Source organism: Astyanax mexicanus, chromosome 22, assembly GCF_023375975.1.
Source record: "Astyanax mexicanus isolate ESR-SI-001 chromosome 22, AstMex3_surface, whole genome shotgun sequence".
Lineage (NCBI taxonomy): Eukaryota > Metazoa > Chordata > Actinopteri > Characiformes > Acestrorhamphidae > Astyanax > Astyanax mexicanus.
In genome coordinates, this window is record NC_064429.1 from 25,624,946 (window position 1) to 25,647,987 (window position 23,042).

At 38.9% G+C, this 23,042-nt stretch overlaps 1 protein-coding gene across 6 annotated transcripts in view; it reads left to right on the forward strand.

Moving 5' to 3' along the window:
• mctp1a (multiple C2 domains, transmembrane 1a) overlaps positions 1-23,042 on the forward strand; it is a 254,147-nt gene that overhangs the window by 100,178 nt on the left and 130,927 nt on the right. For all 6 annotated transcript variants that reach the window (XM_049470826.1, XM_007243904.4, XM_022667577.2 and 3 more), the window contains exon 2: positions 14,275-14,392. In XM_049470826.1, the coding sequence (XP_049326783.1) occupies positions 14,275-14,392 (118 nt within the window). The remainder of the gene's footprint in view (positions 1-14,274; positions 14,393-23,042) is intronic.

A 23,042-nucleotide genomic window follows, 5' to 3' on the forward strand; every position in this document is an offset into this window, starting at 1 on the left:
AATATTAAAATGGCAACAAATGGCTACAAAACAAACTATTCCTCAAACAAAAAGTAAAACTAACTTAAAACTAACTTCAGGAACATGCAGGTAAAAAATACCCACTATGTAGTTTCAGGATTAAAAAACCAAACAACAACAATCACAGCACATGGTGTGCCAACAGGCCTCATTCTTTCTGGCAGCCATCTTGTTTCCTGCATTTAAAAGGTTAGCTCCTCCCTCAGTACTCCTGCCAGGCTGCTCATTGGTCAGCAGGAGGTGGAGTCAGCAGCATTTCCTGTAAAGGGAGGAGCAAGGGAGACAGAGAGAGAGAGAGAGAGAAAAAAAGGCCCAATTCCATTTCACTCCTTGGTTCTACCACTTAGCCCTACTCCTCTGTTTTCTGTGCATGTCTAGAGGTAAGTTGTACTGATTCTTGTTAGACTAGACAAGAAGTGTTACATGGCCCTTCAAACTGAGTTTTTTTTCAGAGGCACACTTAAAAATCACTGGCAAGAAGGCGACACAAGCAACCAAAGAAACCCACAAATGTCAGTATTTATTCTCATAGTTTAATGTGTAGTTTCAATGTTTTATGACCATTTATGACCATTTTTTTAGCATAAAAATGGCTAATTGTTCGCATCAGTAGCTGCCTAGCTAGCTTTCTCTCCCATTCCACCTTAAATGGTGCAACAGACTGCAGAGTCTGCAGCTTTTAAGGTGGCTAAATAAAATAAGCTAATAAAAAGCTTGTTTCCTCCCCATTACAGAGAAATTGAGAAATTAACAATAATAATTCATTTTGGCACAACCTCTCCCTATTCTAAAGACATACAACACCCTAAAGTTAACTAGTTAACCAGCAGCTAGGTTGCTGAACTTTAGCGCTATACTGCTATACATCTATACAGCGGGTTCTTGAAGAGTTGTCCCAATTCTTATGGAGAAGATTTCACCCATTTACCTCATAACTCTGTTACAAGGGGAAGGGTTACACTCGAAAACAAGGGGCTAGGAGTACAAAAGAGAAATGGGATTAGGCCAAACACACACACACACACACACACACACACACACACACACACACACACACACACACACACTAACACACAGACACACACACAAAAAAAACAAATGCTGATGATTTCCTAAAACATGTTTAAAACATATTAACCTTTTAAGCCTTGAGTTTTTTTTTTAGTTTATGAAGAGTGAACTAGAGTAAAACTTCTGTACAAAATGAAAGAAGAAAACTTCACATATCAAACTTGTCTTGACTGATTTAGGGTAATGAGAAATTTGTGTAAATTAGAATTTAGTTCTGCTGAAGGCAAGACTGGGCCAAGTGTAACTTAATATTTCATCACCAGGGACCGAACTCGAAATCAGTAGGGAGTATTCAGTAACTTTTTTATTGCACAATACTGTTGCTTGTACAGGAAACGCATGTCTACAGAATGTGGGAATTGTTTGTAAGTCTGGTTGTATTGTCATTTTAGGCTAATGTAACTTTTACACTACTAACTAACATTCTGGAAATATAAATTCAAAGAACAGAACATCTGGGACACATATGTTTAGAGTTGCTTGTCTATTTGCTATTTGTCTAATTCTACCAGAAGCCGCCGGTCCAGTCATGATCATTACCATCCACTGAGCTGTTCACTGTGGGTGGTAATTTCCTCTGTGATGTATTCCGTACTCCCAGTACAAATGTAAAACTGTGGCTTGAGGAATGTTAAATGCACAACTTTACAAATGGAATATCCCATCAAACTGAGCATGCTTCTCAGGCCAGTGTTCAAACTCTCTCACAAGATATCACCTCACAACTTGTAGACAGATGTGGACGTTCACCGGGGGTGTCCCCAGAGCTAATGCCTTATTATTATCAACTAACACACTGCTATCCTTCGACTACTAGCTACAATGCAGACATTGTAGCCAGTAGCCTACCATGACCTAAACGTTCTGAGCTAAGTTTCCCCAAAAGTATTGTATTAATACATTTATCACAAGATAACATTAACACAGAGAGCAACCAGACAACTGTAAAGCAGGAGGAATCCGAACACTGCGTCAGCGAACACTGTTGCTCTGTTGTAACAATCTTGTACCCCTCACCTAGAGACACTTTTTTATCTTGTGCAAGCTGTTCTGCTCCTCCTGAGAGTCTTCTTCTTTCGTTTTGGCTGTCGTTTACACCTCGCCCCAAGCGAATTTTTATGAGATCAGAAAGAAGTAGAAAGAATAGAATCTGGACTCTCTACTCATCATCCTGGGAGACTTTTCCAGTGCCAGTCAAAAGAAAATGGCCAAGAACAGACAACGTGGGACTTTTTACCACAGGGAAATAAAACATTCTGGACCACTGCTACACTGCGATTAGGTATGCCAGTCGTGCTGTCATGCCAGCAGCTGTTGGGCATTCTGACCATAGTCTCCTTCACCTTATCTGACCCAACAACAGTTCAGAAAAGCTTCCACAAGACCAACTGCGAGGTGAAAAAAACTCTACTCAACTGCCAACTCACCAGCCTCAAACAACCACCTGCAGGTTTGCAAGTCTAAAGAAAGTGTCTTCTGCCTTTTTATTCTGCCATCTTCTCTGACTTTGGGTCAAGAAAGTCTTCAAACACCTGGTCCTTGCCCACCTGACATTTGTTGTAGACCTAGATATTAAAAATGACTCTCCAGTACCCTACGCCCAGCCTATGTTGAATCTGACTGACTACGGTTTGAATTTAGATCTGATTCTGGCCCAAATGCTCAGCTCACATCCGTGCTGAGTGATGCATGTGCCAATGCCTCAGTTGATGCCAACACCCCGGTTGCCAAGTATAAATGGTAAAATTTTGCAGAGGATAAACCAAAAGTCAGGTCTCAGTCGATGCTGCCATATATCAGATGAGCTCAGCCTGATTCTTCATGTCTCTCTGGAGACCCTCTGCAATCTGCATAAACAACAAGTAGGTCTGTTAACAAAGCAGTAAGCTTGGATTTAGACTTTATACTATGGAAATGTCTGTCTCTTTACTTCAGCCTGTGGGTCACAGATTTCCTTGTTGTTACAAGACGTAACAACGTGTATATATATATATATATATATATATATATATACATATATATATATATATATATATATATATATATATATAGACGTAATAATGTATATATATTGACTGTTGGGTGTGCTTACATGTCTATATGCTGTAAGTTAACTTGGCTTTCTGGGTCTGCTTGTCCAAGCTTTTATTATATATTGTTATTTAATTATTTTGGTAAACTGAAATTTTATTCCAAAATTAAATAAAATGAGACTAATACTGAACACGTTTTTCCTGTCACACAGGACAGACACTCAACGATATGAAACATAAACTTTTTGACAAAGAGACTAGGCTTACAAGAGTAGTGAGGAGCAGGCAGGGTCGGTAACAAAATGGCAGCAAATAAAAACAAAAATAGGTCGGTAACTAGGTAATTAATAAGCTGGGTAAAATACGATAATTTGCGATACAAGAAACAGGTCAGCAACAAAAGCAAATGCAAAGAAATGCGCCATAAAAGAGCTACGAAAACTAGATTATTCATTTAGCACTGAGTAGGGGAAACTGAGGGGTATTTATACAGGGGAGCACAGGCGGAAACAACCAGTAGCTCGGAGAGCAGCATAGCATCATGTGATCAAAGGAGTGAGGGAGGTCCGGTGTGGGTGAAATACTATTTTTTTTTTAAGAATTCCATTGGACATACCAACAAAACACAATATGATTTAAAGTTATCATTGTTCCCTGTAAATATTTTTACTTGTTTTGCTGAATATTAAAAGGTGGGTGGGTTGTGTTTATTTATTTTTTCCCTCCCAAGTTTTTGTGTGGCAAAGGGCACAGTCATTGGTTCTGCTCTTGTCAAGCTCAAGTTTCTGCATTATTTGTACGTATTTTTCTAATCCTCTCCAATATCCCTGCTGATGACTGAGTATTTTGATCCTGTATCATATGATACTGAAATTTCTCAATACTGTGAGCGCCGTCCACTACACATCTGACCTCCTGTACTTCATTCACTACAATCCGGCACTACAGCCACGGTGTGGAATATCCTATTCACTATTCATCAAAACTGTGTGTTTGTCTGTGGGGGGTGAAACCCTATCACTACTATCTCTAATTCATAAGAGCTGCAGTCCTCATCAGCTACATGCTTATTATGTAAAGCTGCGCACAACGTGACTAATAAGCCCAAACTGCTTGAGGATCTCTTGAGAAGCGTAGAATGAAAATAAGAGAGAAGTCGTGTTCTTGTATCTCGACGAGTTTAAGGTTTGCCTCAGTAAAAGAGTGTGAGATTAAAAGGTTAACATGTGATTATGTACTCTTCTGGATATTAGTCCTGGCTTCGCAGAAAAGGTCGAACAAGCATCCAGTAAATCTTAATTTAAAAAATGTTCCAAGGTCTTTGGATATTGTGAACATTTTGTACCGAGTAGTATTCAGAATTGTGCACTTAATTATTATCATGTTCAATGGAAGCTAAAGAATGCTGTGCTGACCTGTAGGAAATGCATGTGGGGCCTCCTGCATTAAATCTGGAGGTCTTCCGATGATTTTTGACAGTATCACTTGTCTATTTGTCTATCTCATAAGGTTAGCCTAGCTTTTCATGATCATACTGCTTCATACATACTGCTATCCCATGACATTTGGCATATGTAAGTGTGTTTAGTTCATGAAACAGACTGAAACAAAAAATTATGGTTAGAAAAGAGAATTTTATTTTTACAGATTTTTCTGATGCAAAAAGGTGTATCTTAGCGAAAATACAACATTTTGACTTTGCTAAAGAAATATATAAAATATATATTTATTCATATATATTTTGCTAAATTTAGTAAATTACAGATAGTGTAGCTTTTGTGAGATGTTTAAATCTGCCACTGGAATTTAAAATGACTCAAACACAAGTAAAAAAATAGTAATTTTACAATATTTTTACAACAATATAAAAATGATATATTTTTAACCTCCTGAGACCCTACATCCTCATATGGGGACATTGCATTTCTGCTTCTCTGCACCATGATACAGAATTTTTTAATACGTTGACCCTTTGTCCTCATATGGAAACACTTCCTGTACCCTCACATGACAACATTACACTCAATTGATTGAGAACAAAATGGTGGGAATCCCAGTCAAAGGTTTTTACAGACATTCTCATCGACTTTTAGGTTTGAAACTAGTTTATTTACTTACTATAGAAAGCTAACATTTTGTTTTTGGACTAAGTGGGTCATTCTGATCCCAAGTAAAATAAACTACTATTACCTTATGAGGACAGCGTTTAGTTTTCTAGAAATTTAACCCTTGTGTGGTGTTCATATTTTTGTTACTCGTTTACTTTGTTACTTGTATTTAATTCAGCAAAATTAAGCAATTTTACATTAAAATGCTTTACACATGCTCGCTTCACCTAAATTGCAAGCAATATAAACAGCTTACATGGTTAATATTTGCCCTTTACCTTTCTTATGTTACATTTCTTTTAAAAAGTGCTACTCTTTTTTTTTTATAGTTTTTTAAAATAAAATGAATTAAACTCAAGATATGAGTAGAAAATTTGTTTAGTTTCAAATTTACAAATGAAGCAATGCTTATTAGCCCTTGGCCAAACATACTGTATGTAATATAAATGTGTGTGTGTGGAGGGGGAGGGTGTACAGTGTGTGTTTATCGAAAATGTGTTTTGATATATGTTTTTCACAAAAAATGAGCCAATGCCAATGAGTTTGAGTTAGAAAAAATATTTTTTTTTGTATCATTTGATGAAAAATGAAAACGGGTCCCACAGACCCGAACACCACACAAGGGTTAAAAGGATTTTTCTTGAAAAAAATATATTTATATTTTTTCAGTGTAATGTTTTTTAATCACTTGCTGTTTATCTGCTGTGTACGAATCTGAGTTTAACAGTGAATTAGTGAGGAGAGGAGCTGGATCATCAGACCGTAGGAGGATAGAGCTCATTATCTGAGCTGTGGACTCTCTCTGACAGTATGAGTGAAGTGTAACAGCAGATTGAGTTATGAGGAGAGTTATAAGGCTTGCCAAGGTTAGACTGACTGATGATGCAGGCTTTGTGGCAGTGTCTGCTGTATATCTCGCTAAGTGAAATATGGAGGAGCCTTTGCCAGGATATTATCGGGAGTCTGGACATGAATGGGCATGTGCCAGTGTGAATATCAATAACTGATTAAACACAGTTTTATTTTGTATTTAAAGGAAGTTGCAATCTGTAGAAGCGATGCTGTGATAGACAGGTGTGTACTTTGAATATGGACCAGTTTATATAGCTATGGCAGGCAGCCATTAAAGAGTTTATTTCGTTTGTATTGAAGAAACTTTCTCTATTGTCCAAATACCATCCAGAAACGACACAACCTGGCTGAACTCATGTTGCACCAACTTTCTTCCTAAACTACACACTTCCAAACTTCATGTCCTTCAGATTAGCTAAAGAACAGTAATAAAGCATAGAGAACTTCATAGAAAGGGATTCCATGGCCCAACAACTTAATTCAAACATTACCAAACGCAATGTAAGTGAACAGATTCTTTTGGCAATATAGTGTAGCTAGTTCAGACATAACAGCTATTGTCAACTTTTACATTATCTTATCTACATATTTAAACATTATATTCTAGGGTTTCTGAACCTGATTCATGAATTTAAAACCGAGTACAGGGAGGGCTTAAACAGTATAAGCATTTAAACTATAGAGAAAATAGTTTATCCACTGATAATCCTGTATCCGTGAATAAATATGAGCGTGGATTTAAGTTCTAAGCCTCAGCTGCACGTCAAACATGTCAGGTTCATTTATTTTAAATCCACTAACGTATTGATCTCTCGGCTGCACAGTCTGATTGTTTGCTTGGCTGCCTAAAGAAACTGAATAGTCATGCTCTTTTCACTAAGACTGATTAATGTGTTGATTTGTGAAGTGAGATAAACTACTTCTTTAGTTTACAAAACTTGATGCTCCACTTTTAACGAACAGCTTTCCGACTGTGCTTCCAGAAATTTAAAGCAGACAGCTGAATCGTTGCTGCTGTTGAGATAGGCAGCAGATTACTCGCAGCTTCCTCTCAAATATGACAAAACCTGAGGGCACTATTACCTTCCAAATCTCTCTTTCTACCATTAGAGAGAAAACAACAACAGCATGCAGATGATGTTCGCAAATCAAAACCGGAATATTCTCTCTGGCTGACGGTGGAGAGGAGAGCGGAGAGAATTTAGGGCTCCTTTGTTCTCTTGTCAGATTGTATGAAAAGAAAATATGAGAGGGATACACTGATAGTCTCGCTGGCGTCTTATTTTCTTTTAAAGATGCATAAGAATTGAATTGTGTAGGCCCAAACCAAAGAAACCAAACAAAAAGAAACATTTATACTGATGCATTAAGTCATGCAATTCATCAGAAAACTTCACTTTTTTATTCACTTTTTTAGGCAGCGACACAAACACAGTGAAACTGTGTGCTTTGGTTTATTCTAAAACATGGATTAAATATCATATCTAACCCTCACTACCCCCCTATTTTGCTCTCTTTCTCTCTCTCTCTCTCTCTCTCTCTCATTTACAATTTTACAATTACAAAAAGTTAAATATCAAAATGTAAAAATATTTATTGAACACTGAACCTTAATAATATCCACAGACATACCAACACAGCATTTAAATTTACTTTAGCAGTGCTATACTACTCATACATGTGCTCATATTAGAAAGTTTGTTAAAGCATAATAAACTGATAGATAGATAGATAGATAGATAGATAGATAGATAGATAGATAGATAGATAGATAGATAGATAGATAGATAGATAGAAGTGTGATATATAAGTGATGCTGAAGCTTTATATTGGATTAATGTTTAATTAGTGTGAGTAGAGCATAAAAATGCACTTAAACTTGCTGTTTCTTGGCTCCCTGCTGGCTCTCTCTCACACTCCCTGCTTTGAACACATCAGGGCTCTGAGCACTGCCGGCAGAGTGTGGGCCTTAAACAAAACATTTGTTCCTCCATTAGAGGAAACAAAAAAATAACTGTATACATCAGAGTATAAGAATTGTTGTTCTGTATGTTTTATTTTGTTAATAAAGAGTGAAGATGTTTTTTATTTTGCCATTTTCAGACTGTATAATAGTTTCAAGTTGTCAGATACAGTATTTGGTGAATCCCTACTTTCTTTCTCCCTTTTCCCCTTTTCTACATTTCTTTCTTTCTATGTCTCTTTCTCACCCTGTTTCTTTTCTCTCTCTCTCTCTCTCTCTCTCTCTCTCTCTCTCTCTCTCTCTCTCTCTCTCTCTCTCTCTCTCTCTCTCTCTCTCTCTCTCAGAGGTGTGAATGGGTTTTACCTCAGGTGTCACAGCGCTGTGGGAGAGTGCTTGTGATCAATAATCTTGCAGCTTCCGTGTTGTGCCGCTGTTATAACCACGCCGGACCCCCCTGTGGATCTGTTAGTCCACAGTCGGAAGGCCTTTGTTGGGTATTTTAGGGATGGACACCACTGGCTTCCTCCTGGAGTGAGAGTGTATCAGAGAATACATGTCTGCCTGTGGGTGATTAAGGCCAGGGGCTAATTCAGGTTTCAGTCAGAGTGAAGGCCAAAAGGCTGCAAAGTGCTCTAAACTGCTGCCTGCTATTCGGAGTGAGTAGTTCTTCTTGAAAATGGGTTGTTCTGGTGCTGTTCGGGACATTTGGGGGAATAGGTTATGATAAGTGTCTGTCTGTGGGTGGTAGAGGCCATGGGCTAATTCAGCTTTTAGCCAAAGTGACAGCTATTAGTCTACAAAGTGCACTAAACTGCTATTAGCAAATGAGACACCGCTTAAAAATGATGAGTTTCTTTGATTTTACCAAATTGAAAAACTCTGCAATATAATCAAGAGAAAGATGGATGATCACAAACCATCAAACCAAGCTGAACTGCTTGAATGTTTGCACCAGGAGTGGCAAAAAAGTTATCCAAAAGCAGTGTGTAAGACTGGTGGAGGAGAACATGCCAATATGCATGAAAACATTTAAATAAAAACCAGAGTTATTCCACCAAATATTGATTTCTGAACTCTCTAAACTTTATGAATATGAACTTGTTTTCTTTGCATTATTTGAGGTCTAAAAGCTCTGCGTCTTTTTTGTTATTTCAGCCATTTCTCATTTTCTGCAAATAAATGTTCTAAATGACAATATTTTTATTTGGAATTTAGGATAAATGTTGTCAGTAGTTTATAGAACAAAACAACAATGTTCATTTTACTCAAACATATACCTATGAATAGCAAAATCAAACTGAAGTCCCATTTATATCTGTATTTGCATCTGGTGGTTTTCAGAACATTTAAGGGTCTAGTTATTATTTAAAAATTAAGGTTGTCAGTCAAGACTGGCCCCTCATAATTAGTGGAGCACAACTGATATGTATTTTATGTATGTGTTCCCCAAAGGAATGTATTTCACTATTATCCCAAAGTGTAGTTTAGTTGATTCTTTAATCTTTTCTGAATGAATATTTGCCTGACATAGCAGCTCAATTATAATTCTTCATGTTAAAAGCTGCTCCCTCCTTTAAAAACCAATACATGCATTTGTGTTTTATTTAAAATGTTTAAAAGCAATTGACACTGTCTTACTTCTTTTTAATGTGGACATACCTTTCTCTAATAATTTTATAGTATACTTTTGATACTCTTAATACTCGCTAGCTAACAAAGAACAGGTTAATTGGGTATTCAAAATTGCCCAGAAGGATTGGAGACTCTAAATTGCCCATATATACTTTGTCGTGGGTCAATGCTTGTGCCTGATGCAGTCCTCCAGGTGGACGGTTGTTTCTGGTTGAGAGTATGCTGTGCATGATTGGCTACTGCTTCTGACTGGTGTGTGTGTGTGTATTGGTGTTGATTGGTGAATGTGATGTGTGGATTGTAAAGGTCCTTTTCTTTGCTTAAAAGGCACTAAAGCCTAAGTGTAACTTCATCCTCATCACCTCAGGGGGCGCTAAAGAGCACTCTGTGAAACAGGCTTTAATTTGCATGACTGTCTGTTCAAATGACATAAATAGAAACCTGGGTTGGTCTAAAGTTTTCTTTCTTTATTGTTGTTTTTCTCCTTATTGTACGCTCAAACAATGATCAAACCAGACTTTTTATCCAGCCTCTAAATACTCTTTTTCTTACAAATAATTAAAAATGGATTTGGACCATCACCTTTTTTAAAATCCTGTTCTTCCCCTTTTTGTAGGCATATCAGTACGAGCTGCACATCACTGGAGCAATCAGACTCTCAGAAAGTGCTGTCTCAGCTCACTTGTTCTGAATGTGGATGTCAGATGTCCTTGCTACGGGCGACAGCACTCATCTCCTGCAGAACTCTGCTTTGCTGTTCCTGATGTTTGTTCACTTTAGAGAAAGGGTTAGCCTTTGCCGCGGATCAGGGCATCTGCATTTCTTTGCGTGAAGTGGATGCAGATGAGTGCTGGAAGTGCTGTCGCACTCAGAGCTTCTCAGATCTGTGCACCAGTAGATGTGACAGCAGTGCCAGGGCAGAGTGCATCTAGTTATATAACAGAGAGAGGTAAAGAGACGGTTCTTGTTAGCAGGAAAGGTACCTGGTCTCCGTGGTGCTTCCTAGGTGTGGCCTAGTGGGGACTTTGGTCCTAAATGTGGGCTATGATATCAAAACTCACTCTGTCAGAATCTTGTGGTGAAGCCTCTGTACTTTTGTTCATAAGGTCTTCTGTGAACAGTAGACTGTGAAGCCTTCACTCCTGCCCTCTGGAGGTTGTTTCTTATGTAACTATAACAGTTGTTTTTGGGTCTTTCTTTACATCATGCACAATGTTTCTGTCATCAACTGCTGTTGTTGTCCCTTGTCTACCATTTCAACATCTGTTACTTAGTACACCAGTGACGACTTTCTTCTGGTTTCTTGTGGTTTGCAGATGAGGCTACAGTCAGTGGTCTCATCTGGGATAGTTTTAAGGTTGCTTACAGATGTTTGAGTAAACAGCTGGTTCTCTAGAGACGCCTCAACAGCTTGTTGAACTTCAGGAGAAGTCTCTCATGCCTCCCAGACCTCACTATCCTTGACAAGACTGTGAAAGCTGTGGAGTTTAATTTTTGTTCCAGGTTTTCCTTCATCTTGTCATTATTGCATAGATTAAAGAGCCTAAGTGTGTTTTTATCTTCCAAATTTGGAGGGACTACCTCTATTATTAGTAATGCTCCAGGGTTATACCAGCGCATGCCTCCTCCAATACATGTGTAGTCAGGCTCCCCCTTTTTTTTGATATGCCGATGTCTGATAACCGAAGATTCTTTTGCTCAAATGTTGATTGTTGAAGAAGTGTATTTGGGATTCTCATTTAGGTTTCATTTGGAGATCCACTTGGTCACAGATATTTCTCCTAAAACTGCTTTGCAGAAAGAGAATTAGATAAAATGAGAGACTTCTGAGGTTAAAGGAGTCAAAGCTGAGAATCTGAATTTAGATATGGATGAGATCTAAGGTGATCTGTTGGTGGCCTACCCAACCTCGGTATCAAACCCACAACCTTCTCGTCAATGGCTCAGTGCTGCCCCAACTTCTAAGCTACCACTGCCATTGAGATCTATACTAAGCCTCAAGAGGAGACACATGTGAGATAAATGTGAGTCTCAAGAGAGACATTTGAGCACCAGGAAACTCCAGGAACAATTTTGCTCTCTCAGACTCTGGCCACTGATGGCAAAGCGGCATTATTTGGGATTTCAACCGGCGATCCTCAGATCATATTGACCGTGCCTTAGTTTGCTGGACCTGTAGACTATAAACTCTGGGAAGAGAAACATGCTTCTTAGGTATAAGATAGCACCTTCCGATTGATATGAATAAAAAACTTCTTGTCTTTTGTCTCCAGACACCAGACTCTTCTTTCCTGGGGCTCAAAAAAACAACTACACAACAGTTGTTTACTGCCTGTTACTGAGCACTGCCCTAGAAGATACTGTATAACCACTGACAAATTCTGTGTATTCTGTGTGGGCAGTGCAGACATACTTGTCCAATAAATCCCGACTCCTGAAATATAATGATGTTTATATTTCTGCCATATTGGCCACATTCATCCTCTTCCATCTACCCAGCTCTGGGTCCTACAGTCAAAATGAAAACCGTAGCCAGAGACTGCAGCTGAGGCTTCATTACAGCTTCTGTCAGACAACCAAGAATGTGATGCTTGTTATAGAGAAGCAGAGGTTGAGCTTCATGGACATACACTCCTCTCCACAATTATTGAAGACCAATCCCTTCATTTCTGCTGTACACTGAAAACATTTGAGTTTGACAATAAGAGATCAACATTTCAACTTTTATATGCAGGTATTTACATCAAAATCTGATATATAGGTCAGAACATAGCACCTTTTTTCTTAACCCACACAAATACACTTAAAATAGAAATACATTTAATAAGACGTAATATTTATCCTTTAAATCAGGGGTATTCAAGAAAACTGTGAGGAGGTCCAGTTCAAATAAATTTCCTCAAGCAAAAGTCCACAACATCGTCTATTTGCAGTATGACGATATCTGAATAAATTGTGTTATAAAATAATAATACAGGTTAAAATCATTTGAAAGAAGTTTATTAGCACTGAAACACAGGATAACATTGTGTGGCTGCAGTAAAAAAAAACTAAATTATATCTCAATATTTCTCCTCAACAAAACAACTCTCAAAACACCTGAACTATTTCTCTTACAGATTTCTCTTACATCTGTCTTCCCCCAATTTCCCCTGCTCAGTGTGAGAATTGAGCTTTGGCTTGCCCTGTCAACATTCGGTTCTTCGGTTTCGTGCTCGCGGGTGGAAGAATGAACATGTATGCATCAGTCCATTCCCTGTTGAACGCTCGGTTTTCGGCGTCTACTTTTCTCTTTTTTGAAAGCGCCATAGTGTTTGCACCTCTTCTGACTGTAATTCACGTCCTGTCATCTGTATCATCTCCCTGCGTTTCTCGCTTTAATCGCTTTTCGCTCGCCTTTCACCTTCTCTTCCTTATATCACACTGCGTGGATGTCTGTGCCTCGCTACAAACCTCGGCTTCGGTTTGCTCATACAACTCGCTCTGAGTTCAAGCTGGCGATTTGATTCGCTAGTTGAACCACGTGGTTAGTATGACTCGCACGCGATTGGTTTGTAGCTTCCAATCCTTGCTCAGTGCAGTGCTGGTAAAAGCACTTGAGTCAGATAGGGAAAAAATAAACGCTCCGGTTTAAAATTAATTCTCCCGTCAAAATTAAAATAATATTTTAATAAGATAATTAAAAAAATGTTTTAACAATTTATTCCGGGTCCGGATGGGATGGCATATGGGTCCGTATACGGACCGAGGTCCGCTGGTTGCGGACCACGGCTTTAAATATTTATCCTTTTAATCCTTTGCTTGGAATAACTGCATCAAGCCTGTGACCCACAGACATCACTAAACTTTTGTACTTTTCTTTTGTGATGCTTTTCCAGGCTTTTACCACAGCCTCTTTTAGTTGGTGCTTGTTTTGGGGGTGGGGCTTACTCCCTTCAGTCTCCTCCACTTTAGTAGGTAAAATGCTTTATAGGGTTAAAATCTAGAGATCTAGAGACTAGACCAGTCTCAAACCAACCACTTATTTCCCCTGCTGAACAGTTTTGACAGTGTTTACTTGGCCATTATCTTATGTAACCCTCAGAAAGTAGTAGATTTTTCTCCATTGGCGTTATCTTTTATGCAATTAGTATACATTTAAATGATATTTAGAATTATATTTAAATAAAAACAAATTTTCTGTCTAATCATACATATTGTACAATCTTATATGTCCAATCTAAATTTTATATGCTTTAAATCCGTTTTGGTCTTGATTCTACATATGTGTTATAAAACACCTTAACTGAGTGTGTGTGTGTGTGTGTTATGCAAACATATGGGGGGTGTGGGGGTGGGTGGTTGCAGACAAACAAGATGAGTCATTTTTTCACTTATACATTCATTATACTAATTAAGTCCAGCTGAAAAGGTTTCATACTCCAAAAATAATTAAAAATGAATAATTTTTTTTATATTTTGAAATTGGTCAGTTTGACCTGCAGGTAAATGGGAAATTGAAGCAAGTTGTGAGGTTCTGGATACTTTTGGATCTTGGACTCTTGGGTCACACTCTTTCTCTCTCTTTATCCCTCTCTATCTCTCTTTTCTGCAGGGCATCAACATTGTGGGGCCGAGTAATGCAGACCCGCCTGCCCCTTCCCACCCCGGCATGTACCAGCTGGACATTGTGCTGAAGAAAGGGAATAATCTCGCCATCAGGGACAGAGGAGGTGGGCTGCCTTTCATTTCTTGATTTTTAAAGGTTAATGCAGTATTTGCTGAATCAAGTGGAGTTAATGCAATCAAAATTGCAGATTATGTATTATATAAAAGGAGAAATCAACAGAAATCAACAAAACCACAAAGACTGGCAAAATAAGGTTCAAATAACTGCAAAGAATAAGAAAGTAACCAAGTATCTTTAAAAAATATATATCTTTCATATATTTGTTTCGGTTTTGAGTTTGCAACATATCGTTGTTCCTTTTGATTTTTGATTGAAGTTTTTATTGCAGATTAAATTTTTTTGTGTTAATCTTTTAGCAGAAAATGAACTCCATAGGTTTTACTATGTAAGATTTATACAAATATTTTTTACAAAAAATAGTAATACTTGTACCCTCAGTGAAAATTGTAGCCTCTTGATTGCCGGACTCTTGGACTCTGGCTGCTGAGGCTAAGCAGCATGATCTTAAATTTGAACCAGCTCTCTTCGGATTATTGTGACAGCACCCGACTCTGCTTGACCACTCAGAGCCATAAGATATAAAGTTATTGCATGTTCTTTCTATACGATACAGGATAGAATAGAGATTAAATATTCTGCTGTGGGACAGCATGGTTTGAAGTGGCCTCCAAATCTCAGATTCACACATTTGTTGAATGTTTAAAAAGACTTTTCACACCATTAACCTGCTACCACCGTGTATTTTTAGAGATACAAGGTAATCCTCTGACAGTGGTGATTTTTCAGTGATTTTCTGGCATAAGTCGACACACTCTTCTGGCGTTTGAAGGCTTAAGTGGCTGCTGTTTCTTGGTCCCAATGTTTCATCAAATAGCTCATTGTTATTGTCTCCATTTAGTATTTAGTAAACAATGCACCATGAAATCAATACCAGCCTAATTAAATTAAACGGCCTGGAACGTTCTATATACCGTCTCCTCCATTCCTAACATTGCTTTCGTTCATTTGCGTCTCTGCAGACAGCTGGCAGAGGGCTGATGGATGACTTGTACTTTTGGCCCATTATCTGGAAGCTGGTCTGAGGGGCTCCTGAGTCATACAGGAGCCGTGTGTTAAGGTGTGCTTAAAGTGTGTGTTTCAGACAGAGTGTGTGTCAGAGCCGGTGGGATTGTTTTGACTGCTGGATCGCTAATGGGCTTATTAGGGGCTGATGGGATGCTACAGCAGAGCTGTCAAGATACGCTCTTAAATGTGCACAGACACACACACACCGCACAGTTCCACACACAGGTAAATAATGAATAGGCTGGAAAACAGCCCTGTTTCAACAACACTACTAAGGGTCAAAATCCTTTAAAAGGAAACCCCTTTACAATAAATAATTCATCCTATAAAAATGCCTGTATCGCAGATATGTTTGCAAATTTATGTGAAATAATAAAATGCTAGCAATTACTAACATATTGTTTGTGATGCAAAAATGGTCAGTATACACATTTTGTTTTTTGTTTTTTTAGATTGATTTGCATTTATTACACAGTTAACAGAAGTTTACTATATTTTTGTGTGCTATAAGGCACACTTAAAATCCTTTAATTTTCCCAAAAATCATTAGTGCGCCTTATGTATAAATTTTACCAGTCAGGTTGTAGCCTGGTGCTAACCCCGGCTAGCACTGCTGGAGCAGCATTAGCATTGGCCACTAACTAACCGCGCTAAGCATCAGCTCTTTTGGTGAGTGTTTTCGGCCTGTAGCCTGCTGCTAACCCCGGCTAGCACTGCTGGAGCATTATTACTTAACTCACACCCACCCAATTTAAAGGAAAACATGTCGACATCCTTGTTCCTTACTAGTGTCACTTAAAATGCATCAGTCTCTAGTATGAATGAATGCCCTGTGAGCTGGTTCTCCTGTTTCAGCCTGCTGTTTAGTTTGGTGGAGGAGTGGGTGGGGAAGAATGACAGAATATTCATAACATGGCGATCCAAGCCACAGTGGGGGAGGCCATAAATCCTAATTTACAGATTGACGTCAGTCCGGGAGCTTTTCCTTATTCACTCTTTTTTTTTTATTGGCTAATGCAGACATTGGGCTAAAAGAGCAACTCGGAGTGGTCTAAGTACTAAATAATTTCTAGCGAAATGACACCTTTAAGATTCAGTACCTTTAAGAACTGATACCAAGTGTGATAAATGCGATAAGAACGATTTATTAAAAAGTGTTTTCCAGTGTCTGTTTTTCCTGTTGAGGATTGTGGGTCTGCTAAAATACCCTTCGGTTACTCTTCGATTTATTAAAAAGTGTAAAAATGAACTTAAACCTGCAGTTGGTTGCAGTTGTCTGCTAAAATACCCCTCTGTCCTCCATATTTCAGAGAAACTATGATTTCAGTAAACAAGACATTGTTCTGTATAAACTATATAAATATGTCTTTTTGCTAATTCGGCCAGACACCAAAAGTGCTTTTTTGCCGTTTTCGGTTGCCAAATCCCTACTTAAAATAAATTTCTACAACAGCATTAGGAAATCACTTTATTAAAGAGGAAGAGTGGATTAAAAGGAAGAAAAGCCCAATCTTTAGCTCAGCATTAAATCAATCAATGAGTCTCTTGCACTCCAGCTGCCACCCAAGCCCATTACCTTTATCCAGTCAGGTCGAATGAAATGAGTGACAGTAGAAGATGCTCTACATCCCTGACTGTCCTCGTCGCTGTACCTCAGCCGTAGCCCACCTGATCCTGTCCTGACCTGGACATGACTCATCTCTGGCTGCCAGTATGATGGCTCATTTTCTGCCAGAACACGACTGATGCTGCCAACATCCTGGCCTCCAGCAGTGCAGTACTACTGGTGGAAATCTGAAGCGTTCCTCATTCCAACTGATCTTTATTTTCTCGCACTGTCAGGAAAAGACAGAAATGGCTTAAAGTGTTGCTATTCTTCATGCTGGAGTGACAGAAATAGTATGAAGTCCGGTTCTGGTTGGAGTGGTTGATTTGGCATGAGGATGCTGGTTATATTTCAGAGCTGTCTGTTGGAGTCAGTGTAGTTTTTGGCTGCTGTAGTGATTTTATGTGATTTCTTTATTTCTGCTGTGAAATATGTTGTTGGTGTTTAGGTTTTTTCTCTAGTCTGATCATAGCTGGAACGTTACTTGGTTTACCCAGAGCTACATGGCCGAAAGGTATACGGTTTCTTTCAGAGGTCATCACCTGGTACATAGAGAGAGTGAGAGTGGTATAGAGAAAGAGAAAGAGAGAGGGAGAGAGAGAGAGAGAGAGAGCGCCTTTCCTCTTCACAGCCCACTGACTCCAGATCTACTTTCATACGGCCTCATCTGACAGCCTCTCGTCACTGATGAAATCCTTCCTTTCAGCAAAGCAGATCCTGGCCCCTGGCCATGGTACTGAAGCCTGAATTTATACGCATTATTTTTAACTGGATCAGAACTGTCATGTTTAATCAGGTTTTATGAAAAATCCATGTGAATTTTCCCTATCAATGATTCCACACTGTCTAATTGACAATTTTTCTTATTATGATAAGGAATATTTTAAATTGTGGTTGGTGTGGCGCAATGGATAACACAACTACCTGCTAGTGCGCTACCACATCATGTGGAAGACTGGCGTTCAATTCCCTGTCTGGGTGACTGAATGCTGCGCTACACCAATAAGAGTCCTTGGGCAAGACTCCTAACACTACATTGGTCCCCCTATATAATAAGAATAACCTTTGGATAAAGTCACTTTGGATAAAAATGTTAGCTAAATGCCGTAAATGTAACATCATCTACTGTATTATGTTACAGGAAAAATAGTATCCTCTAAATGGCAACTTTACATGAAGAAAAACCTTCTTAACTTTTAATGGAAGCCAATGGAAATCAATTGGCCATTTCTAAATTTTGACTCGGTGAAGAAAAAACAACTGCACGATTCCATATGTTGTATTTTGTTACTAATCGTTATAGCATTATTATGTTTCATAATAGCAAACATTAAAAGAGCTGTAATAACATCAGCTAAAATTGTAAAACAGCCCACATACAATCAGAAAGATTGGCCCGTACCACTACACACTTTTGGGGCGCTTAATAATAATGAAAACCTATGCAATAAAACATATGGATTGTCGACATAGAAACAATATACTTCTAAAAAGCTCCATAACCAGACATCGAGTAAACATGAGTAAATATTGGCAATACGTTTGATAGACAGAAACAGCTTAGGGCCCAGACGGACTACAAGACGGATGCTGAGTTGGCTTATTTTCTTAATTCTGAATTGGTCAATACTAAATTGCAGAGATAAGGTTGGCTAACCATAGCTTGCTAGATTATTTATCACAGCTGCTAATAGAGATGTGTATTTTAAGTCGTTACATTTCGAGAACTTTTAAGTCTTGCATTCTGCTCAGTGGTCCATGTGCAGCTGGGTTATTAAGGCTTAATGCAGTGAGTATTTAAGGTAGGTAAAGTGATCTAGACTAGTGCTGGCTAACGCTGTCCTGTTATGCTACCGAACTGGAAGTTGGACTCTATATTAACTCAATTTGATGAGTTAAATGTGATTATACTGTATTTTGCCTCTGCAAACGTTTGTGAACTCATCTTGTGGAGATTCAGTTTTCTTAACCTGGCAACCTGTGTGAGCATCATATTTGGGAAAGAAAAAAGGCTAGGGCAAACAACTCACTTCAGAGTCTTGAAAATGCACTGCTATTGCTGTCATTGAGTAAATATCATTAATTTAAAGTCAATTTTGAAGTATTTTAAATGCATAATAAACAAAATTCTAATTAACCCTGATTTCCAGCATTTTAGAATGAAACGCTTCATATGCACAATTAGAGCCAAATGTCATGAAGGACACTGGAATACTACACACCCCCTGAGTGAGCTGGGTGACCTCTAGCAGAGTGACTTGATAAAGCTATGTGTGTGTAAATCTGCTGTATGCATGCAGTCAACCTGTCAGTCCACTGTGTGTGTGTGCAGTCATTGATCATGCAGATAAAAGAAGCATATTAGAACCCATATATAAACTCTCTTACCCATCTTTCTGTTTGTTTCTGCCGAACATCTCATCAGCAAATAATGACTCATTGTTTTCTGCACAGGACATGAATCATAAATCGTCCTTCATTTCTTTGAAATTATTGCTAATTCAGTCACGCTGACTCGTGAATCTAACTTGTTATTTGCTTATTAACTCATTTCAAGCCAATTTATTTCACTTCCAGTGGTGTGTAAATGATAAGCGGGCAGTGATGGACTGCAGCAGTGTCCAGCAGTGGCTATGAATCGATGGATATTTCATTTTGTCAGGTTGGAAAGTGAGAGGATGATAAACAGTAGTAGGGCCGGTATGGAAAGTCTGGTTTCATGTTTCGTGAAGTGCTGCTGGATCCTATGGCCGTGTGTATAAGTGTTCATGAATCGGCCTGGTGCCACTCTTTGTTCTCTTGCTTGTGTCTGATGTTTCACTGTCAGCAGATACTAATGAGGAGCTGATAGGTCAACAGGCTCTTATGTGGGATTATTGTGGGCAATATGACAAAAATATGCTGTGCTATCATCAAATTGAAACAAACAATAGTCTAGTATAACTTCTAGATCAAAGGACCTCATTCACCAATGTTTCAATACAAAACAAGAACAAGAATACATGTAAACAGTAATGGCATAATTACTTGGAAATAGTAATCTGATAGCTGATCACTGATTTCTCCTTTAAAAAGTAACTTAGTTTCTTTATGGATTACTTGATTTTAAAAGTAACTAAGGTACTTTTAAGTTTCTGCTGCCTCAACATAAAAGTTTTGCCAAAACTCACTTTACTGGAAGCTTTCGCCACCGTCGAGACTTGTTCAGTGAGTGTGCTGCTTCGCCTCCAGATGTTTCTTCAAATTTGGCGTTTTATTTTCGAAGCTAGGTAGCACTTTGTCACCAGCACCCTAAGATTGATTACTAGGTCAGACTTCTGAGATGCAAGAAGAAAGTAAAAATATACTGTTGTTATCATTACACCTTAAATGTTGCTGTGGTGACAACCTTTATTCTTCGGCTTTTAAGGTGAACTGTTTGTAATTTCTGCAAGAAATAAGCAGAGATATATAAAAACTATAGTATGATGCACTTAACATTTACTACAGGCTCTTTGATTGGGAGATCGCTGGTTTGAATCATGTTCATGCAGCTTGCCATCAGCTGCCGGAGCCCTGAGAGAGCACAAAATGGGCTTTGCTCTCTCTGCGTGGGTAGATGGCGCTCTCTCCCCACATCACTCCACAGGGTGAGGTCGGTCAGCACAAGGCTTCAGTGAGCTGTATTGGAGGAGGCATGTACTAGTGGCACGTGGTATGTAGGCGTGTATTGGGGCATTACTAGTGATGACTCCTAATGAGTGGGATGGGTAATTGGCCTTGAAAATTGGGGAGAAAATGTGATAAAAATTCTAAATTAATAAATAAATAAAAAACCTACAGTACAATCAGGTAGATCAGTTACAATTGATTCATAAAGGTTTACGAATATAATTCTGTACTGGCAGCAGAGTTAGCAGATACTGAATGTAGATGACAAAGTAATGGATATTGGCATGGACCCAGAATAAAATATTTTTTTGGAGGAAAATTGTATCAGATCCAACTCCTCCCGAGTAACTTTCCATGAGAGCCAAACCTAGGGGCCATGATCGGGCCCCTGGAGGGCCTGAGCTGAGTATCGGTGGTCCGCAGGGGACCGTAGTGATCCCAGCGGTGCGTTCGAAGCTCCAAATTTCTTTCCAGTGAGACTAATCACCCTGTGTGACTCACTGAGGGAACTGAATTGAAAATTTTTCACTTAATTATGACTCAGTATGCATTATTCAATGACCTTTTTATAGCTCTCATGGCCTGTCATGATTTTTCGGGTAGCCTAATTATGAATGTTAAGAGGAGCGCTTCATTCTGGCTGACTTCATTCTCATTTACTGCATTTCTTTTCTTCAGTTCTTCGGTTTTGGGTGTTGATTAGTTTAATGTAGAAACGTGTTTTGTAATGAAACGCTTGTAGACTTCATTTCCTCAGGAACAGTGTGATGCACTTATATCCGTGGTTAGTTTGTTGTTTTCCCATCATATCATATCAGAGTTCTCATTACACTGAAGTTCAGCCATGCAGAGTCAATCAGTTCCTCCAAATGAGTTGTTTGTTATTAATTTTTGAGCTCTTGTGCTCTAAATATGCAGGCGTGTATCTGCTGAGCGGTGTGATCGGAGGGGCTCCTGGCTTCATTGGCAGCTTGTTCTAGAACACAGCAATGCGGAGGCCTCAAATAGAAGTATCTATCTTCATTTTCCCCTACAGAGTGGTGTGTTAGAGAGCAGGATGACCGTGTACGATGTGCGGAGACGTGTCCTGGGTCAGAACAGCCTGATAAAAAAGCCCACGTCATCCCCTCAGACATGATTAGAGCACACTGATCACTGATCCATAGCTGCTAATGCCAGGGGAGAGGAGGAAGGCACGTAGTAATGTGGGTAGGGTGTGTGTGTGTGGAGGAAGTTATAAATGGTCAAGTGCTTGTCTTTTGTTGGTCTTTTCTTTTATTACATGGACAAACTTTATCTAGTATTGGGATACCTAATACTACAATACTACTTCAAAAAGAGTTTATCCTACTTTTGTTGGAGTAACTGTCTCTACTGTCCATGAAATTATTTCTACTAGCTACATTCTACTCGCTATTAAAGCTTTGCTTAGAGGTTCTGACTGCATTTAGCAACAAGAGCATTACTCTAAAGGTCAGAAAGTTGTGCGATGATCAATCTAGCACATCCCAAAAGCATTGAATGAATCTCCATCATTCCAGAGAACACAGCACTCTTTTCACAGCTCCACAGCTCAGTGCTGGTGCTTTATATGTACCTTTCTAGCACACACCTGGTATTCGGCATAATGCCAGTTGTCTGCTTCAGAGAGTCCTATTCTATTGGCAGTATTTCTCTTAAGCTGTGTGCATGTGTGTATTTCGGACACCCAAACCTGCAAAAACTTGTTTCAGGGGGTAGCTCTGTCAAACCAGTCTTTACCTGAGCATTTGCAGGCATCAGGAAGCCCCTATAAAAATCTGAGAGGGAACAAGAGGGGTAATTTTCTCTTTTATGGGGGGGTGTCCTCTGTGATTTTATTCCCGTCCAGAACAACCATGTATATATTTTCCTCAAACGCCCTCTGAGAAAATTACAGGTTGAAACACCACCTTTTAGCTGAACTCTGTGGTCCTCCGGTAATTTTAGTCCTGTCCAGATGCACATCTCTGAGTTTCGTCAACTTGTGTTTAATAAAATAGCTATTTGTCCTCTGCCACGCACCGGAATGTGACTGAGAAAGCCTAAAAACTCACTGGTCCTCCTGTTTTTCAACTGCAGTCCGGATACAAGAGTTAAACTATTTCTGTTCATATAGGGCTTAGGAAAAATGGAAAAAGAAACCATAATCCCGTCCTCAAAGATGCAGAACGGTATGGTCCACGGAACTGAATGGTGCACCCCTAGTTACCATTTGGTCCTGCAGTGGAAAAGAGGCAATAGATGCCCTGGAAAAATTGGTATTTTCCTTGGTATGTCAGCTTTCCCTATTATAATATCAGATATTCCCAAGTAATTGCATCTGAGAAGTCAAATGATGTGGTTTTTGTGG